This window comes from Rhizophagus irregularis, chromosome 32 (genome assembly GCF_026210795.1).
Source record: "Rhizophagus irregularis chromosome 32, complete sequence".
Classification (NCBI taxonomy): domain Eukaryota; kingdom Fungi; phylum Glomeromycota; class Glomeromycetes; order Glomerales; family Glomeraceae; genus Rhizophagus; species Rhizophagus irregularis.
Genome location: NC_089460.1, coordinates 505559 through 523763, shown reverse-complemented (window position 1 = coordinate 523763; position 18205 = coordinate 505559). Strand labels below are relative to the sequence as shown.

Genomic DNA, 18205 nt, shown 5'->3' with positions numbered 1-18205 from the left:
AACAATTTCAATTAATTTAGAAAGTCGATTTCATTTGACCAAAGGGGTGTAATTACACTCTAAAATTGTAAACGTAGAAATAAAAAATTCAGAAGTTAGTACTGTTATGAAAAATGCACTTTTCTCCATAAGTATTATACCCACACTCATGAAAATTAATATATAAGTAGTTTCAACCTTGCTAAACAACTTTCAATTAATTTAGAAAGTCAATTTCATTTGACCGAAGTGGTGAAATTATGCTCTGAAGTTGTAAACAAAAAAGTGAAAAATTTAAAAGTTATTATCGTTATAAAAAATATGCTTTTCTATATAAATATCATACTTAGCCTTATGAAAATTAAAATACAAGTAGATTTAATTTGCTGAACAACCTTACTTAAGCATAAAAGATAATTTGATATAACCAAAATGGTAAGTAGTGAAATTATATTTTAAAGTAAAACATATTTACAGTAATTTTATTTAACAAAATAAACATGTATAATATAGTAATTTTATATTAAAAATAATACACTGAGTTTAATAAAAATTAAAAGATACTATTGAAAGATAATTAATAAAACATTGAAAAAATAAACTGAAATTTCATTAAAAAAAAATTTTTGTTTGTGTATTTATATAAAATTATGAAATGTAGTACAAAATTAATACTCACCGTTAGCGAAAATAAAATAAAAATTAATTATAAATTCAATATATAATATTTTAAAAAGTTCTATAAATATAAAAAATAAGCAACTAAAAACTCTTAGTATTTTAAAATAATACCAAAAATATGCAATTTAATTATCTTACATAGTATAAAATTTTTTCAAAATTAAGCATTATAAAATTCTTACATCATAAAATTTTTCTATGTTGACTAAGCACCTTGGTACCTTACATATATAAGCATTTTCTGAGGTCCTGTTTAAACCCAGATGCTTCATTTCCAACTTGTTTTCAGGAGACAAACCACGTATAAATTGTATTCTTTTTTCATGATCAGATATTCTCGTCCAGTTAGCATATTTGTTTATCTTTCTATAGTAATTTCTAATTGAATCAGATCCTTGAGTCAAAGTACCAAAGATCAATTCCTGTTGCTCTCAAACAACTGTGAGATAATTCCTTTTAAACCAATAAATGACGACTAATGTTGATATCAGAAAAGACTATATGATTATTATTATTTAAAGCTCCATTTGGTGCATTAGTTGCTGTACCGGCGTCCACAGGACATCCTCCAGTGAGAGACCAGTCCTCATCCGCGTGAACATTATATGCTGAAATAACTGTAGCACCAGTAGCGCCAGCTGGTAATGCTGGTGCTAAAGTACCATCTGGTGCATTGATCATGGCCGCTATTATTTGAGCATTATTTAAGCCCACTATAGCAGCCATATTTGTTAATACATTCTCACATCTTACATGATACAATTGCCATTTTTTACCTACAGTGCATACAACTTAGTCCCAGCAATTAAATTTGATGAAATTTAAATCACTACTATTCATTCAAAAAAAAAGATAAACATAAAGTATAAACATACAATGATAAACCAGATTAAGCTTAATAAAACTATGTTTTTAAATTTCCTGTAAAGTATTTTTTAATAAAGTAGTAGCAATTCAAAGTTGAAATATTTTACTATTAAATTAAATATTTGGCCGCTTTATTCTGACCAGAATTACATGTAAGTCCTGGCCAAAATTACTTTTGTTTAATTATTAACTATGTAAATTTGGCTAGAATTAAGAATTATAACTTAAATTAAATAAATTTGACCAATAAAATTATAGGATTAGTATTACATAATGTAAAAAATTTGCCGCTTAAAAATTTTTTTTGTTGGGACTTAGGTTGTATGCACTGTATGATACTGTTTTCAATCCAGCGTAATGCTTCATCTGTCAGCATGACGAAATAGTTCTAAAGCTCGTTTACCACTGCATTATGCAGTAAGTAATTACGCCGTAAAATGGAGTCTGTAGTCTTTTATGAATTCATCTATATTTTCATCCGCTCTACCTGAGAATCTTTTTAGTGTATATTCTGCCATCCCTAAATGTAAAAGATTATTTTGTAATGCGAAAATTTGTCCCTGCAAATTTAAAATATTCTGGCATTCTGCTCGAGTCTTATTTTTCCATTTCTCATATCACTCATAGAGCCTGTCACGATTATACTCTAATAAACCTATATCTCCTTTACATCGCTGTAGGTGGTAGACATTTCTCTGATACAATAACTGTAAGGCAAATTTTTCCCGTAATAATACACCAATATGGGTTCGCTTTCCTGTTATATTACCTAAGGTTGCTTGCTGAAACCTAGGAGTTTAGGCAAGATGGCATTTCACCAAAAAGCGAAATTCTGCCGAAACTATATTAAAGTTATATTAAAAAACTGGCGAAACTTTGGAGAAAGGCGAAACTGCTGAAACTTATTATAAATGCCGAAACTGCCGAAACTTTGCTGAAACTATAATAAATCTATAGTAAAATTTTGACGAAACTAATCATAGGATTTTGAAGAGGTTTAGACAAGTAACCTTAATATTACCTAACATTCTATTTACTTGACTTTGGGCATTAGCCCACAACTGCTAAAGATTACCAACAACCCTATCCATCGCTCCTTTAGCAAGATCTTTTCACATAATAGCAAGATCTTGCTCAGCCTCCGCATCATAGTGCCTTCTTTGCTCATGGACTAAATCCTGATGTAAATTATTCTTTTTTTGGCGTACCTACCTTGTCGTCTTTTTTATTTGATCTATTAGAATATCCCTGACCGTTGTCCTATTTTCTACATAACCATCTATAGCATTTGCTAGCTCCATAATGGTAGATATTTCTAAGTTAATATTAGGATTATACAAGTCTGGAGAATTCCCTCATTCTGGCAAATTTTTTTGTAATGAGATGGTCTTGATCTGGCATCGCAATTTCTCAACTTGTTCTTCAGATTCTACTAACCACTCTTCTAAACTAGAAATATATTTTCCCTTATCTCGCACATCTTTCCTAGCTTGATATAACTGATTTTTTAGGCTAGAGATTTCAGATTTCAGTTCTGATATTTCTTCCTCTGAAGCATTCTCAAGACACTCTATTTTCCTATTGAGATCCTGAATTTTCTGCTCACATCAGGAATAATCTCACTCCAGTTGATTAATTCGTCTTTCATTCTGGTAATTAATATCCACTTCTGTTTGCAATTCACTACGAAGATGATAGTTCTCCTCTTCCAGCTCAGCTTTATGTTCTTCACATGTTCTTATTTGCCTTGAATAAGGCCTCTAAAATGCCATTCTTTTTGTGATTATAAAAGAGAATCAAAATGAGCCAACTACAAATTTTGATAGATCCCGATAAGGCTCAGAAAATTGAAAAAAATATTATATTGCATGAAATATATTATTGCCCGACTGGCTATTATTCCAACCCTAAATCTTTGAAAAATGTATGTAAAAAAGAAGGGTATCAATTCCACCTAAGTGAATGCAAAGATTTTTTAAAAAATCAAGAGTCATACCAGATTTATAAGTACCCATCTAAGCATATCCCGAGATTCAGCTATGGGTGAATAATACGACCAAATTATATTCATCAGTGTGATATATTGTTACATGACACCATGGCCAAATTCTAAAGTAAAACTTATAAAGCGGTACTTAATGTAGTAGACTGCGTCTCAAGATTTAAAGCTTCAGTTCCGCTCAGATCAAAGAGTGCTAATGAAGTTGCTAAGGCATTTAGGAGAATATATGAGAGTCGTAATAATCTATTGACATGGTCAAAGCTTTTACAATGTGATAATGGAAGAAAATGGATGAGAAAGACTTCCCATCTAATGCAAGAGCATAATGTAATAATTCGAGTAATTGGCCCATATAGCCATAATGGTACTGCAATTGTAAAGCGTTTCAATCAGTCGCTCTCAAAAATCTTATATAAGATCCAGTACGCTGTTGAGTCTATATTTTCTGATTCAAAATTAATAAAAGCATAGGTTAGGTATTTGCCAAAAGCTATCAATTATCTGAATAACTACCCCACACATAAGGTTGCTTGTCTAAACCTCTTCAAAATTCTACGATTGGTTTCATCAAAATTTTACTATAAATTTATTATAGTTTCGGCAGAGTTTCGGCAGTTTCGGCATTTATAATAAGTTTCAGCAGTTTCGCCTTTCTCCAAAGTTTCGCCAGTTTTTTAATATAACTTTAATATAGTTTCGGCAGAATTTCGCTTTTCGGCGAAACGCTATCTTGCCTAAACCCCTAGGTTTCGGCAAGCAACCTTACCCACACATCTTATTAGAGAACCAGGTTCTTCAAAATGGAGATTAGCACCTTTGGTAGGCGTTTTATTAGAGAAGATCGAATCCAGACCATCTATAAAATCCAAACATCCTGTCAGAAAGAATGAAGAAACCTTAAAGAAAGGCGATACTGTCCGCTATCTTCTTGCTAATGCAGAATGGGAAGGGGTATAGAGAATCAGAGGCGCTAAGGTTGCTTGCTGAAATCTAGAGGTTTAGGCAAGATGGCGTTTCACCGAAAAGCAAAATTCTGCTAAAACTATATTAAAGTTATATTAAAAAACTGGTGAAACTTTGGAGAAAGGCGAAACTGCTAAAACTTATTATAAATGCCGAAACTGCCGAAACTCTGCCAAAACTATAATAAATCTATAGTAAAATTTTGATGAAACTAATCATAGGATTTTGAAGAAGTTTAGATAAACAACCTTAAGAGGCGCATAACTGATCCAATATTCTCACCAAGTCTTCATAAAATCCAAAAAATTATAGTATCTAAAAATGAACCTGTGCTTTATGATTATCTCGATGATGAAAAATATACTCCAAAGCGCAGATTTGTAAGAGAGGAGTTGATGTTAATATCCAATCCAGAAAAAGTTGGGTATCCACCCCAAAGTATATTATCTGTAAATTTCGTTTATGCTTCTTCAAATAGTGAGTTAAATCAAGCTAAAGATTATGCTAGAAAATGTAGTGGAGATTGTCTTAGAAAAACTGGCCAGATATATGGACACGGTATCTATCTCTGGTCTTGTGAGAATGGTGCACATCAGTGGGAGTATCCACTGAAATATATCATGAGAAAATTTGAGTGATGCCCTCTATGTAAAGTAAAGTTACCAGCTGAAATGGTAAAAGTCAAAGCCAAAATGTCAAAATTAAAATCTGTCAAAATGACGAAATGCTGAATAATTTCAACATGTAGAAATTATTGAAATATCGAAATAGTCAGAATTGTCAAAATAATTTTGACATGTCAAATTGACGAAATTGTCGAAATGTACAAACTGTACGAAATTAATTTTGACATGTCAAAATTTTTAGAATTGTCGAATTGACGAAATTGTTGAAATGTACAAATTGTACGAAATTAATTTCAACATGTCGAAATTTTTAGAATTGTCAAATTGTCAAAATTGTCGAAATGAAAAACTGATGTATTCAAAATTGATATTGTAAATAAATGAATATGTAAATTTAAATAAAAATAATTAGTTAATGTTTTATTTAAAGCAAAAATTCTTATTTATTTAGTAAAAAAAATAGACAAAATCATTCATAAATGGACAAAATTGTCCAAAAAAAAGTAAAAAAAAATAGACAAATCGCTAAAAAATTGTAAAGATTGGACAAAATAATGTGAAAAAAAAATCTAAAAAGTACGAAGTTTGAACAAAACTGTCCAAAAAAAAATTACAAAGTACGAAATTTGAACAAATTTTTAATAACGCGAACCACTTTTTAAAAAATTTATTAATTATACGAACCACCTTTTTGTGTTATACAGAATATATAAAAATCTAAATTGAGTGTATAAATCATGCATTTAACTCTAAACTTAAACAGATAAGTTTAATTCACACATTTTGGCTTCATTAAAAATTGTATATATAAAAAATTCAATGGACTTTACTAGTGTACCGGATACTACAGTGACCTCTATTATAGATTTTTCTGGTCCTGTCATACGTCAATATACGGATAATCCGAAAAAGGCATCTAAAATTATTGACAAGCATCTGCGAGATCAGAATTTTGTATTTTTTGATTTTACTAAGGCGATAGATGATCTATTAGCGATTAGATTAGATTGTGATATCCCTTTGAAGCTGGACGAGTAGAATCTGACTTCATGGATGCCAGCTCTTTTTCCGCTTCCTGCACTTGCATCTTCAGATCTTCGATCTCATAGTGCATTTTCTTATTTGCATTAACCCGCTCATTGTACTCTAGATTTACATCTCGCATGAACTTCTCAAAAGTTCTTTTATTATAATCGAGCAGGTGCTGGAATAGTACTTTAAGCTCATTCATAACCTGGTGATTATTCTCTTCCTCATGATTATACTTTAGTGCCTCCGGCTAAGTGATATTATCAGTTTGAGACCCATTATCTGTAATGTATATAGTTGATATTTCTTTGAAAGATAAAGATGTCTAACACTCTGGCCAACTTTAAATTCGTCTCTGGCACATTAATCTCTTTTGGTATCTAATAGCTTTATGTTTTAAAAATGATTCTACAATTGGATTAATTTCGCTGGCCTCTTTCTCAGATAATAGTTTGCGTTTCCGTGATATAAGACGAATCCATGCCTCATTTATTAGGAAAGCTGGTAATTTTACTAGCAAGTCAGAATATGCCTGGTTAAATGCCATTATATATTTATACATTGTGCAAAAAATATAGAATTTCATAGAATTTTAAAAAATAGAATACCAGGGTCAGTTTTATTATAATACAAATAATACATTTATGGCCTTTTCATAAATAAGAAAAGACACGCTAGATGGATCAAAAATTTATGTTACACATGCCTAAGTCATAAGGTGTGAACAATATATTATTTTATTAAGACAATATTTGGGATCTGAGTTAAGGACTAATCTGGAAAATTCAGCAGGTGATACATTTCATGTATAGCGCCTTTGACCAATTTTACTAGGCGATCATGTATGCAGATTATTTAGCATAAAAAATAAAGAATAAGTTATATATTGCACCTTGGCTAAATAATATTAATTTTCAGTTAAAAGCAATAGTCTATAATTAAGATATTTCTCGGAATCAGTCAGTTAAGCCAGTTAAACAATCATGATTTTTGTCCCATCTTTCAATCTTAATGTAAGCTGATTAAGATGGTTCATAGATGGTAATAAGTTATTTTGTTTTACATACCAAGATGAGATAAATATTTCACTTGTATCGCTTTTGCAATTTAATGACTGATAAGAAGTTGGTAGAATCATTTCTTGCCTGGCAGGTGAAATATAAGCTGGCTCAAAATTTGAAGCACTAGGCATGATATAGTTGCATTGTATTTTATTTCTTGCTATGGCCAATCTATTAGATAATTAGCGCCTTTTATGCTTTGAATAGCTTATATAATCATAAAGTTGATCTCGCGGAATATGATAAGGTCTATACAATCTATCAATAGAATACCATATTAAAGCTTCTAACAGTTCAGACTAAATTGGAGAACTGATCCAAAGCTGGCTCAAAATTTGGTTCAGTTCAGTTTAGGTATTAGAACCGAAAAACCGGCAGTTCAGTTTAGTTTAATCTGATTATTTATAAAAATGCGAAAAATCAAATAGCTGCCCATCTAGTGATCATATAAAGTCAAGCCATATATCATTAGATTCATCTTGACGAGACGCGTTGAATGGTAGTAAAATCATGTCTCTAATATCGATAGATCACATGTTAACCCACGCTAAATGATTTATCAATAATTGGAATTATCAAGCTATCTATCAATACTAGAGACATAATCTTAGCGTCATTCAACGTGTCTCAGAGATGAATCCAATGAATATAAATTTGTCCATGTATGACCACTGGATGACGAATAATACAGTCGACCCCCTATATAGTCACCCCCTGTATAATCACAACATATAAAATTCCCCTTTATAAGCACACCATATTTTGGCCCAATGTACTAATAAATATATTAGAAAAACCTCCTCTATAGTCACAACATATGACTTTTTTTATAATCACACCCTTTATTTTCGGTCCCAAGGGGTGTGACTATAAAGGGGGCTGACTGTATTAAGTTTCGCATTTTTTTAAAATTTTTGAGCATTAAAAATTAAAAATTCTGATACATGAATTTATTCGTCGTCCAATAGTTATATAAATATGAATTAGGACTCATTGGATTTGTCTCGATGAGACGAATCGAATGGTAGTAAGATCATGTCTCTAGCATTGATAGATTGTAGTTAATTCACGCTAAATAATTTATAAAAAATTGGAATTAGCAAGCTGTCTATCAATGCTAAAGACGTGATCTTACCACCATTTGACTCATCTCATCGAGATAAATCTAATGAGTCCTAATTCATATTTGTATGACTATTGGACGACGAATAAATTCATATATCGGAATTTTTAATTTTTAACGCTCAAAAATTTTAAGAAAATGTGAAACTTAATATTATTCGCCATTCAGTGATCATACACAGACAAATTTATATTCATTGGATTCGTCTCATTGAGACGCATCGAATGATGCTAAGATTATATCTTTAGCATCGATAGATAGTTTAATAATTCCAATTATTGATAAATCATTTAGCGTAGGTTAACGTGTGATCTATCAATGCTAGAGATATAATCTTACCATCATTCAATGCATCTCGTCAAGATGAAACCAATGATATATGGCTCTATTTTGTACGATCACTAGATGGGCAGCTATTTGATTTTTCGCATTTTTATAAAAATCGGATTAAACCAAACTGAACTGCCAGTTTTTCGGTTCAGTTCTTATGGATTTTGGCTCTAATTCGAACCGTCTATAATCTGGACCAAACCAACCCATTCAGAGCTTTATACCATATGCAACGAATTTCTCTACTAGGCATATTAAGAAACTTCTTTTCCTTAAAAGTATTATCATTTCTAATCGCCTCCTAAACTCGTTTTGCAAAAGTTTCAGGTCGTTTCTTATAGTTTCTATAAGCTCTTTGGATAATCTGAGCACTTCCATCTGGGTTTTAGCTTTGGTGCATCATTATCCCAATGGTATTTCATCAAGTCCTCAGATTTAATTTCATATCTATATCTGCGTCATTCATTGAAATATGTTTTTTTTGATTTTATATCGGTAATCTTTACCAATTTCCAGCAATCAAAACAAATAGCTATATTACTCTTATTGATTCTAAACTAATGATAGTCAGAATTAACTATCTTGCTATTCCCAAATCCTGCAAACAAGCAATGTCGGTGATATACACTAAATCTCTGATTGGCTAATAATTCTTGTAATCAAATTCTAACACTTACAGCCCATGCAACTAGAGACTGACCTGGTTTTACAACTGATAATATATCATACTCCACTCTATTCTGATTATTTTTTTGGAGTCAGTACCATAACAGTAATTTACAATATATGCGCTAACATATTTCATATCGTATCCAGGACGATTATTAATAGGTTTAGACATAATCTTATTAAACCACTCATCTAAAATAATATTAGAAGATAATCTGGACATATTTCTTGTTTACTTAAGTGAACGAATTATAACGATTTATAGCAATTTATTGATTTATAGCATTTTTAGCAACTTTTTAATATCTTATACTAATGGATAACATGTTTCAAATTTGCCGGTTAAGCAGTTTTAATGATTTATAGCGGTTTTATCGATTTGTAGCTGATTTAGAAAGACTACACATTACTAACCCTGAATTCGATTGGGATGACTGGCCAATCAGATTTCAGATTTTTTTTTTAGCTGGATAGCCTGAAAATAATTACGAATAAAATGCACATGTTCAAGATGATCGGCTAATTTAATCATGTGGATTTTTACTAGAAATCTTATTGGAAGAAGTGTGACATTAATGTCACAGCTAAACCAATGAAATCTGGCAAAGTTTTGGAATAGAGTTATGGGTTATAACAATTTATATGCTGAAATAAAAACTGGACATTGTGACATGTGGCTGATTTTTGATTGATAAATTTTTTTTCGTAATTTTGTATTTGATCCTTGACACATCGCTGACTCAGTTCGTAGTATAACTGACTCACAGTTTGTAGTAATTAGTCAATAACCGTTTATGGAAACATATATATATATGATAAATAATCAAAATGTCAAACTATTCTTCACTATCTCAAATACTTTTGCCATTCTGGGTACAAACTAAATTTGAGGAAAAATCCCTACTTTTCAGTTCAATGTCAAATTCAAAAAGGTCTTTATTTTATACTACTGGACTATTAATTTTTTTGACTTTGTTTTAATTCTTAATTTCTGCGTTTGCAGATATATGGCCGACATTACGTTATATTGTTACTTTCTAGGTACTCTTATTAATAGTGCCATTCCGGTTGACATTGGTGAAATGACCTGCGTTGAAGGAGTTGATGTCCCTATTGAAAAGTTCTCCTTTGGACATCTCAAGAAACAAATATTGCCCAACAACAATGAAGCTAATAAACTGAAGCTATGGAAGTTTGAAACCCCTTTCAAAAAAGATAATGAGAAGTTAAAACTACTTAACGAGAATTTTTATAATGATACTGACCTTGAACAAGAACTTGGTGAAGATTTGAGTCCAGGTGAATTGATTAGAATGATTTTTCCAGTTGGTTATATATTTTCACCTAATCACATTCATATCATTGTACAACCACCATCTTCACCCACTATCACTGGTAAGTGTCTCCCAATGGTCTACCTCTTGAACAATTTATAATATCTTATGTCTTATATTTTTATTTGATTAGGGCCAGATGAGAAGAAAATTCTAAATTTTATCAAACAATTATCAGATATCGACACGAGTCAAAATGTATTCATAGTGCCCAAATTGCCAGGAATTGAAAAGGATACAATAATATATAATCGAAAGTGTTATTCTTATTTACGTGATTTCATATTAAAGGATAAAAGATATAAGCGATATTGCATTATCAGAAACCCAGGAATTGGAAAAACGTATTTCAGATGGCTGATGTTGGTGGAACTTCTTAAGCAAAATAAATCTATCGTAATCGATTATAAAGGTTTCACAGCATTTATTAACCCTAAAAATCATTCAGTACAGATGATCACAAATGAATATGAATACAGACGATTTGCAGAACAAGAAAACGTTGTTTGTATAATTGATGGAGTACCACCCAAGATAAACCACGATTTTACTGGGCCAAAGTTGATTATGATATCTTCGCCCAAGAAAGAATTAATCAAAAATTTTACTAAGGCACAGAGGACAAAGACACTATATATGCCTACATGGAAATGGAGCGAGATTCTTAGTTACTATAATTACATATATAATAAAAATGCTGACTTTACTCAACAATTATTGAAGGAAAAATTCACACTATGCAGTAGGAATGCAAGGGTAATCTTTAACCCTGAAACTTCATTAGAATCAATTAAAGCGGATATTGATATAGCAATGACATTAGTTAGTGGAAAAGTTCTTGAATATCAAGGTGAGCCTTTCATTGGTGATGAACTGACTCACAGATTGGCCCATATATATACCAATGATGATGAAACAATAACAGATAATCTGTATACTAAATCCATTTGTTATTTTGCTTCTAAATATATTGCAAACTTAGTTTTTAATAAACTAAATGAAAAAGAAACCAAGATGTTGATAAAGTTTGTTGAGAGTGCAAAGGATATAAAAGAGTTAAAAGGGTTTCTTGGACAAATTTTTGAGATGATTACACATTTAATTTTTCATAAAGGAGTGAATTTTACGATATGTAGGCTTGATCAATTTGATCAACCATCACATAATGATGTTCGTAACTTTGGAACTTTAGAAGAAAAAGTTTATAATAAAGTTGAAGAAATTAATGAAAAAGAAAAGTATTACCGACCAAGTGCTAAAAATGCTGAAAGTATCAATAGCTAAGGTTGCTTGTCTAAACCTCTTCAAAATCCTACGATTAGTTTCATCAAAATTTTACTATAGATTTATTATAGTTTTGGCAAAGTTTCGGCAGTTTCGGCATTTATAATAAGTTTCGGCAGTTTCGCTTTTCTCCAAAGTTTTGCCAGTTTTTTAATATAACTTTAATATAGTTTCGGCAGAATTTCACTTTTCAGCGAAACGCCATCTTGCCTAAACCCCTAGGTTTCGGCAAGCAACCTTATCAATAGCTATATACATCCAAATACTTTGATTCAAATCACAACTGCTAAAAGATACAGGATTAAGATAGGAGGGTTAAAGAATATTAAGGTGGTATTAGATAAAAATGAAAAAATTTGTTTATATTTTGCAGTACCTAAAGACATATTTGAAAAAATTTAAAATACCGAATTACTTAAAGAAGGAAGGAAGAAAGAGAAAATAGATGTAGTTGATGATTGGATTAATAAAATAGAAAAGTATGCATTGTGTGTGAAATTGGATCAGTTTTTAGCAATCCCGCAAATTCCACTTAACCAAGGCTAATCAGGCTCAGCATGAATATATCGAACAGCAATGACAAGAAGTAAAGAAAGTGAAAAACAATTTTAAATGATAGTCCAGAAGTTTCAAATATAAATAAATTTATTAAATTTAAATAAATGCATTATTAAATATAAAATTTATGATTTTAAAAATAAATGTTATTTTATTAAGATTTGTGTTAGACATTTTTTGTTCAAAAAATAAAACGCAGACAGCGAAAGAAAAATTTTTTATTATTACATGTGAAAAATAAATACAAATGTTTGGGATGTAGCCCAGGATACATGATGCTTCTATACTAAATGTCTAATGTATATCCTTACAGTTTAACTAACCACCTGACATTTACATGACTTGGAAATTTACCCTCCTTCTTTACGAAATGTCTGTAAAATATATGATTATTAATTATAAAAAACTAGGATTACAAGTAATCATAATACAGGAATTTGTAAAATAATAAATTCTTACACAATATATCCATCTAGCAATTGAGATAATTTGAGCTGTTCCTTGTTGAAAAGCTTTCTCTTCTTTTTGTATTCTCTCAGCTTGCCATCCCGAAGTCAATCAGGTATAGGGCACCTTTATCGTTAATTAAGATATTTTCTTCCCAAATATCATTGTAGAGGATACCATGCTTATGGATTGCTTCTAATCCCTTAATAGCCCTTGACTTTTGCTGTTCCGTAATTTTTTGGTCACTCAACATAGTGCCAACAATAGTTAAGCCGATAACGAAGCTCATGCCTCCTCCATAATATCCATAACAGACCAGGGATATACTTGTCTTGAATATCAGCTAGATCTTTGTACATCTTTACTTCCTTCTGCATTTCTTTCAGAACATACGATAGAGCCCTCGACAAGTCTACGCTCCAGAGTAATTGTATTACCACGAAATTCGCATAGGAGCATTTTACCACTTCGTCCTTCACCTAGTATGCCCTTAAACTTGAAGTCCATGAAGCTATAATCTTGTTGGTCTTCAGGAGAAGATTGTTGATTCGCAGAGGTGCTGGAAGTAGAGGTGTGCTCCAGTGAAATCCGTTCAATCCGTCATCCGATCCAATCAAAAAACGGATCATCCGGATTAAGAATGAATGAATTGCGGATAATCCGGATGGATCCGTTGGATAACATCGGATTGATCGGATGTTACATAGATGATCGGATTGACCGGATTGATCAGATAATCTGGTCAAATTCAAACCTTTTTTTTTTAACATAAATGTTTTTTTTTTTAAAAAAAAACACCTTTTTTTCTTTAGGATGGACTTGGACTTGAACTTCGGAACGACTTGGACGGCTTGAATAAGGTTGCTTGCCAAAACCTCTCCAAAATCCTGCGATAAATTTCGGCAAGATTTTACTATATGTTTACTATAGTTTCGGCAGGGTTTCAGCAGTTTTGGCAAATAGGAGTTTCGGCATTTTGGCAAAGTTTCGGCAGGATTTTTAATATGATTTAATATAGTTTCGGCATTTTCCGTATAGGTTTCGGCAGTTATTAAGAAGGTTTCGGCAAGCAACCTTAGGCTTGAATTTCAAAAAGTAAGTGTAAATTTCTTTTTCTTTTGTCTTGAGAACGTCACTAAACGTTCCTTTACTTTATTTCTTTAGAAGACGCCTGCCTGGAACTCAATTTCGGCTTGGGCTATAAAGGTAAGTTGGGGAGGGTAATTTTGATCTTTTGTTTGTCTTTGGAAACGTCATTAACGTTCCTTTTGCTTTTTTTCTTTAGGGGACGTCCTCCCGGATTTGGATTTCGACTTGAGCTATAAAGGTAAGTTGGGGGAGGGTATTTTCGGGTTTTTTTTGTCTTTTGGAACGTCATTAACGTTCCTTTTGCTTTTTTCTTTAGGTGACGCCCTTCCTAGACCTGGATTTCGGCTTGGGCTATTAAAGTAAGTTGGGGAGGTTATTTTTGGATTTTTTTTTGTCTTTAGGAACGTATTAACGTTCCTTTTGCTTCTTTTCTTTAGGTGACACCCTTCCTAGATCTGGATTTCGGCTTGGGTTATTAAAGTAAGTTGGGGAAGTTATTTTTGTTTTTTTTTGTCTTTAGGAACATCATTAACGTTCCTTTTGCTCTTTTCTTTAGGTGATGCCCTTCCTGGACCTGGATTTTGGCTTGGGCTATTTAGGTAAGTTGAGGAGGGGTGTTTTGCTTATTTTTTTTTTTTTAGGAACGTCATTAACGTTCCTTTTGCTTTTCTTTAGGTGACGCCCTTCCTAACCCGGATTTCAGCTTGGACTATTAAAGTAAGTTAGGCAAGGTTATTTTTGGGTTTTTTTTTGTCTTTGAACGTAACTAACATTCCTTTTGCTTTTTCTTTAGGTACGCCCTTTCTGGACCTTATCAGCTTCATTAAATGGGGAGTGAAAGTATTTTCAGGGTTTTTTTGTCTTTTGGAACATCATTAACGTTCCTTTTGCTTTTTTTCTTGTGTGACGCCCTTTCTGGACCTGGATTTCAGCTTGGGCTATTAAAGTAAGTTGGGGAAAGGTATTTTCAGGGTTTTTTTGTCTTTTGGAACGTCATTAACGTTCCTTTTGCTTTTTTTTTTAGGTGACGCCCTTCCTAAACCTGGATTTTCGCTTGGCTTATTAAAGTAAGTCGGGGAGGTTATTTTTGGGTTTTTTTTTGTCTTTGGAAACGTATTAACGTTCCTTTTGCTTCTTTTCTTTAGGTGACACCCTTCCTAGACCTGGATTTTGGCTTGAGCTATTAAAGTAAGTTGGGGAAGTTATTTTTGGGTTTTTTTTGTCTTTAGGAATGTCATTAACGTTCCTTTTGCTCTTTTCTTTAGGTGACGCCCTTCCTGGACCTGGATTTTGGCTTGGGCTATTTAGGTAAGTTGAGGGAGGGTGTTTTGCTTATTTTTTTTTTTTAGAAACGTCATTAACGTTCCTTTGCTTCTTTTCTTTATCGACGCCCTTCCTAACCCTGGATGTGGCCGCTATTAAAGTAAGTTAAATAGTTATTTTTTGGGTTTTTTTTTGTCTTTAGGAACATAACTAACGTTCCTTGCTTGTTTTCTTTAGGGTGACGCTCTTCTGGACCTGGATTTTAGCTTGGGCTATTAAAGTAAGTTGAGAGGGTGTTTTGCTTATTTTGTCTTTGGGAACGTAACTAACGTTCCTTTTGCTTCTTTTCTTTAGGTGACGCCCTTCCTGGACCTAGATTTTGACTTGGGCTATTAAAGTAAGTTGGGGAAGGGTTTTTTATCTTTTTTTTTGTCTTTGGGAACGTATTAACGTTCCTTTTTCTTTTTTTTTAGGTGACGCCCTTCCAAGACCATGGATTTTTGGGTTGATAACTTTATTAGTCTCTATTACTGCGAAAGTCGAGAGGATCTTCTCTGAAATTAATGGTAAACTTACCGCAAAACTCAATACCAAAATCTCTAATTAATTCACCACACGTCTATCCTTGGCTTGGGTTATTAAAGTATGTTGGGGAGGGTATTTTTGGTTTTTTTTTTGTCTTTAAGAACATAATTAACGTTCCTTTTGCTTCTTTCTTTGAGAACGCCTCTTGGACCTGGATTTCAGCATGGGTTATAAAGGTAAGTTGGGGGAAAGGTATTTTTATTTTTTTGTTTTTAGGAACGTAATTAACATTCCTTTTGCTTCTTTTTTTAGGGAGACTTCTTCTTGGACCTGGATTTCGGCATGGGTTATAAAGATAAGTCGGGGTAGGGGATTTTTTTGTTTTTTTAGTCTTTGGATAGTCTCTTCTTTTTTTTTCTTTAGGGGTCTTCAAACCGGTTTGATCCAAATCTTAAACTTTTTATAAATATTGTGTCAACTAATTTGTTAAAAACCATTTGTAATAACGTAAAAATAAATACTATGTTTATTATTAAAAAATTTCTAATTGTTAATTAATATTAATGAAAAGTATTATTAAGTAGAAAAAACTGAATTCAGATTCATCGGATTCACCGGATTGACCGGATTATTCAGATATCCGGTCAACCATCCGGTCAAATCAGTGAGCAAGTATTGACCGGATATCCGATGATCCATCCGGTCAATCCGATGAATCATTCGGATCAATCCAAATCTGGTCAAATTTCGGATGGATGACCGGATATCCAGATTGACCAGATTCGGAGCATACCTCTAGCTGGAAGACTGATTATTTAATGAGAAGCTGGAAGCCTTTTGATTTAATGAAGAGTTGGAAGATGACTTTGAGTGTAACCGAAGAGTACATGAATTATTGTCCCCTTAAACTGGTACTACTACTTGAGGTTTAGGAGACTTAGGATTCTCTTTCACCTGTCGAGTTAGATAAGCATATGCCTTGAGTACTGGTGAAGATTCAGATTCTAGTGGAAGGGTTTTTGAGATCCAAAGCTTTGCATGCTTTCATCATAGAAACCAGTGATTATCATAGGTGGAGAGAATACCATATCTAAGTTTGTTTCCTTCCATATAATTATAGATTTGTTGAACTACATCCTTGCCTTTTAATACTCGTCTGATAAAATTTGGGAAATGTTTGTTCCCTATATTTTCTAAAACATGTTTTCTTTTAGCTTCCATCACCAAGATCAATGAATTCACGAGATGACAGTTAAAATCTGGTATGTCGGGAGTGTCAGTAGAACGCCCCTATAAGTTTATTTAATATCTGACAAAGATTAAAATCTAAAATGCTACGAACATTTTCTTCATCTACTACTTCTTTCATCACAAATCTCGGCCTCTTAAATATCGGCTATTGGTCAAAATGAAAGCTGTTCACTTGCTCGAAAAAGGACCCCGGATATCTCCAAAACAGGTCATAAGTACTTTCGGCAGATTGGCCCATTTTTCAGAGCTCAAAAAATCGTTTTTTGTAAATATCTCGGCATCCAGTGGTCCAATTTTGATGAACTTTTTTTTAAATTGTAGAGCTAAATGAGGGCTACAAAATAAAAAAAAGTTCATTAAAATTGAATTACTGGATGCTGAGATATTTACAAAAAACGATTTTTTGAGTTTCAGCAAAAAGATGTGTTTTTGGCTAAAAGTCCATTATGACCTTTATATTAGATATCCGGGGTCCTCTCGAAAAAGTCTCCCCAAAGTTGCATACTTGTCGGCGGGTCACCTACAGCCTTAGTAATGGTCTTCGAGGTAACGCAGTCTGTAGAATATATTATCAGTAGTGGAATACATGACAATGCCTCTTTCAAGCTGAAAAATGAATACATGTTAATATTACGAGGGTAAATAACGAAAAATTAGCCATTAAGGCGCTTTGCACAGACTATACCAGACACTTATGTGGTAATTTTACAATAACATGGATATGTTCTTCAGGAGGTGAGTCTGGGAAATATTTCAAAATCTTTCTTATTACCAACAGCTCATCACTGTCCTGAAGTATTAGATTTCTTAATTGATCGTCCTGATCGCTAGAGATCGACACCTTCCATAATTTAATGTCCTTAGCATCAATGTTAGTGAAAGTTTGCAGGTTTTTTGTCTTTATAGCCTCCTTGAAGTGGCCAACAAGCCGGTCCTTATTTATATCAACAGGAAAAGCGTTCGCAAGTGTATTTCTTTTGACGAGACATAGTAAAGTGATAGACATGTTTTCAACTTATATAGTATTTTTTGTGAAATATTATTAGTGCAAATTGGCATATGTGAGGATAAGAGTAAAAAAAAATTTTATTTGCGAAAAAATACTGAGGCAGAGTATATGTGAG

At 32.4% G+C, this 18205-nt stretch overlaps 6 protein-coding genes across 6 annotated transcripts; 2 read left to right on the top strand and 4 right to left on the bottom strand.

Moving 5' to 3' along the window:
* Nucleotides 1–1116: 1116 nt before the first annotated feature.
* OCT59_022911 (uncharacterized protein) lies at nucleotides 1117–1386 on the bottom strand (the record flags this gene model as incomplete). The annotated part of the gene is made up of 1 exon (XM_066150441.1): nucleotides 1117–1386. One exon carries the CDS (start codon nucleotides 1384–1386, stop codon nucleotides 1117–1119), a length of 270 nt encoding a protein of 89 aa, XP_066006475.1.
* Nucleotides 1387–4329: 2943 nt separating this feature from the next.
* OCT59_022910 (uncharacterized protein) lies at nucleotides 4330–5130 on the top strand (the record flags this gene model as incomplete). Its single annotated transcript, XM_066150440.1, has 2 exons — nucleotides 4330–4348; nucleotides 4805–5130. 2 exons carry the CDS (start codon nucleotides 4330–4332, stop codon nucleotides 5128–5130), a joined length of 345 nt encoding a protein of 114 aa, XP_066006474.1.
* A 1990-nt stretch (nucleotides 5131–7120) lies between these two features.
* Nucleotides 7121–7339, bottom strand: OCT59_022909 (uncharacterized protein; the record flags this gene model as incomplete). The annotated part of the gene is made up of 1 exon (XM_066150439.1): nucleotides 7121–7339. The coding sequence occupies one exon, from the start codon at nucleotides 7337–7339 to the stop codon at nucleotides 7121–7123; it is 219 nt and encodes a 72-aa protein (XP_066006473.1).
* A 2819-nt stretch (nucleotides 7340–10158) lies between these two features.
* Nucleotides 10159–11948, top strand: OCT59_022908 (uncharacterized protein; the record flags this gene model as incomplete). The annotated part of the gene is made up of 3 exons (XM_025328046.1): nucleotides 10159–10262; nucleotides 10334–10725; nucleotides 10798–11948. 3 exons carry the CDS (start codon nucleotides 10159–10161, stop codon nucleotides 11946–11948), a joined length of 1647 nt encoding a protein of 548 aa, XP_025168404.1.
* A 1093-nt stretch (nucleotides 11949–13041) lies between these two features.
* On the bottom strand, nucleotides 13042–13460 carry OCT59_022907 (uncharacterized protein; the record flags this gene model as incomplete). Its single annotated transcript, XM_066150437.1, has 2 exons — nucleotides 13042–13284; nucleotides 13347–13460. The coding sequence occupies 2 exons, from the start codon at nucleotides 13458–13460 to the stop codon at nucleotides 13042–13044; spliced, it is 357 nt and encodes a 118-aa protein (XP_066006472.1).
* A 3273-nt stretch (nucleotides 13461–16733) lies between these two features.
* OCT59_022906 (uncharacterized protein) lies at nucleotides 16734–17051 on the bottom strand (the record flags this gene model as incomplete). Its single annotated transcript, XM_066150436.1, has 2 exons — nucleotides 16734–16834; nucleotides 16916–17051. The coding sequence occupies 2 exons, from the start codon at nucleotides 17049–17051 to the stop codon at nucleotides 16734–16736; spliced, it is 237 nt and encodes a 78-aa protein (XP_066006471.1).
* Between the last annotated feature and the right edge of the window lie 1154 nt (nucleotides 17052–18205).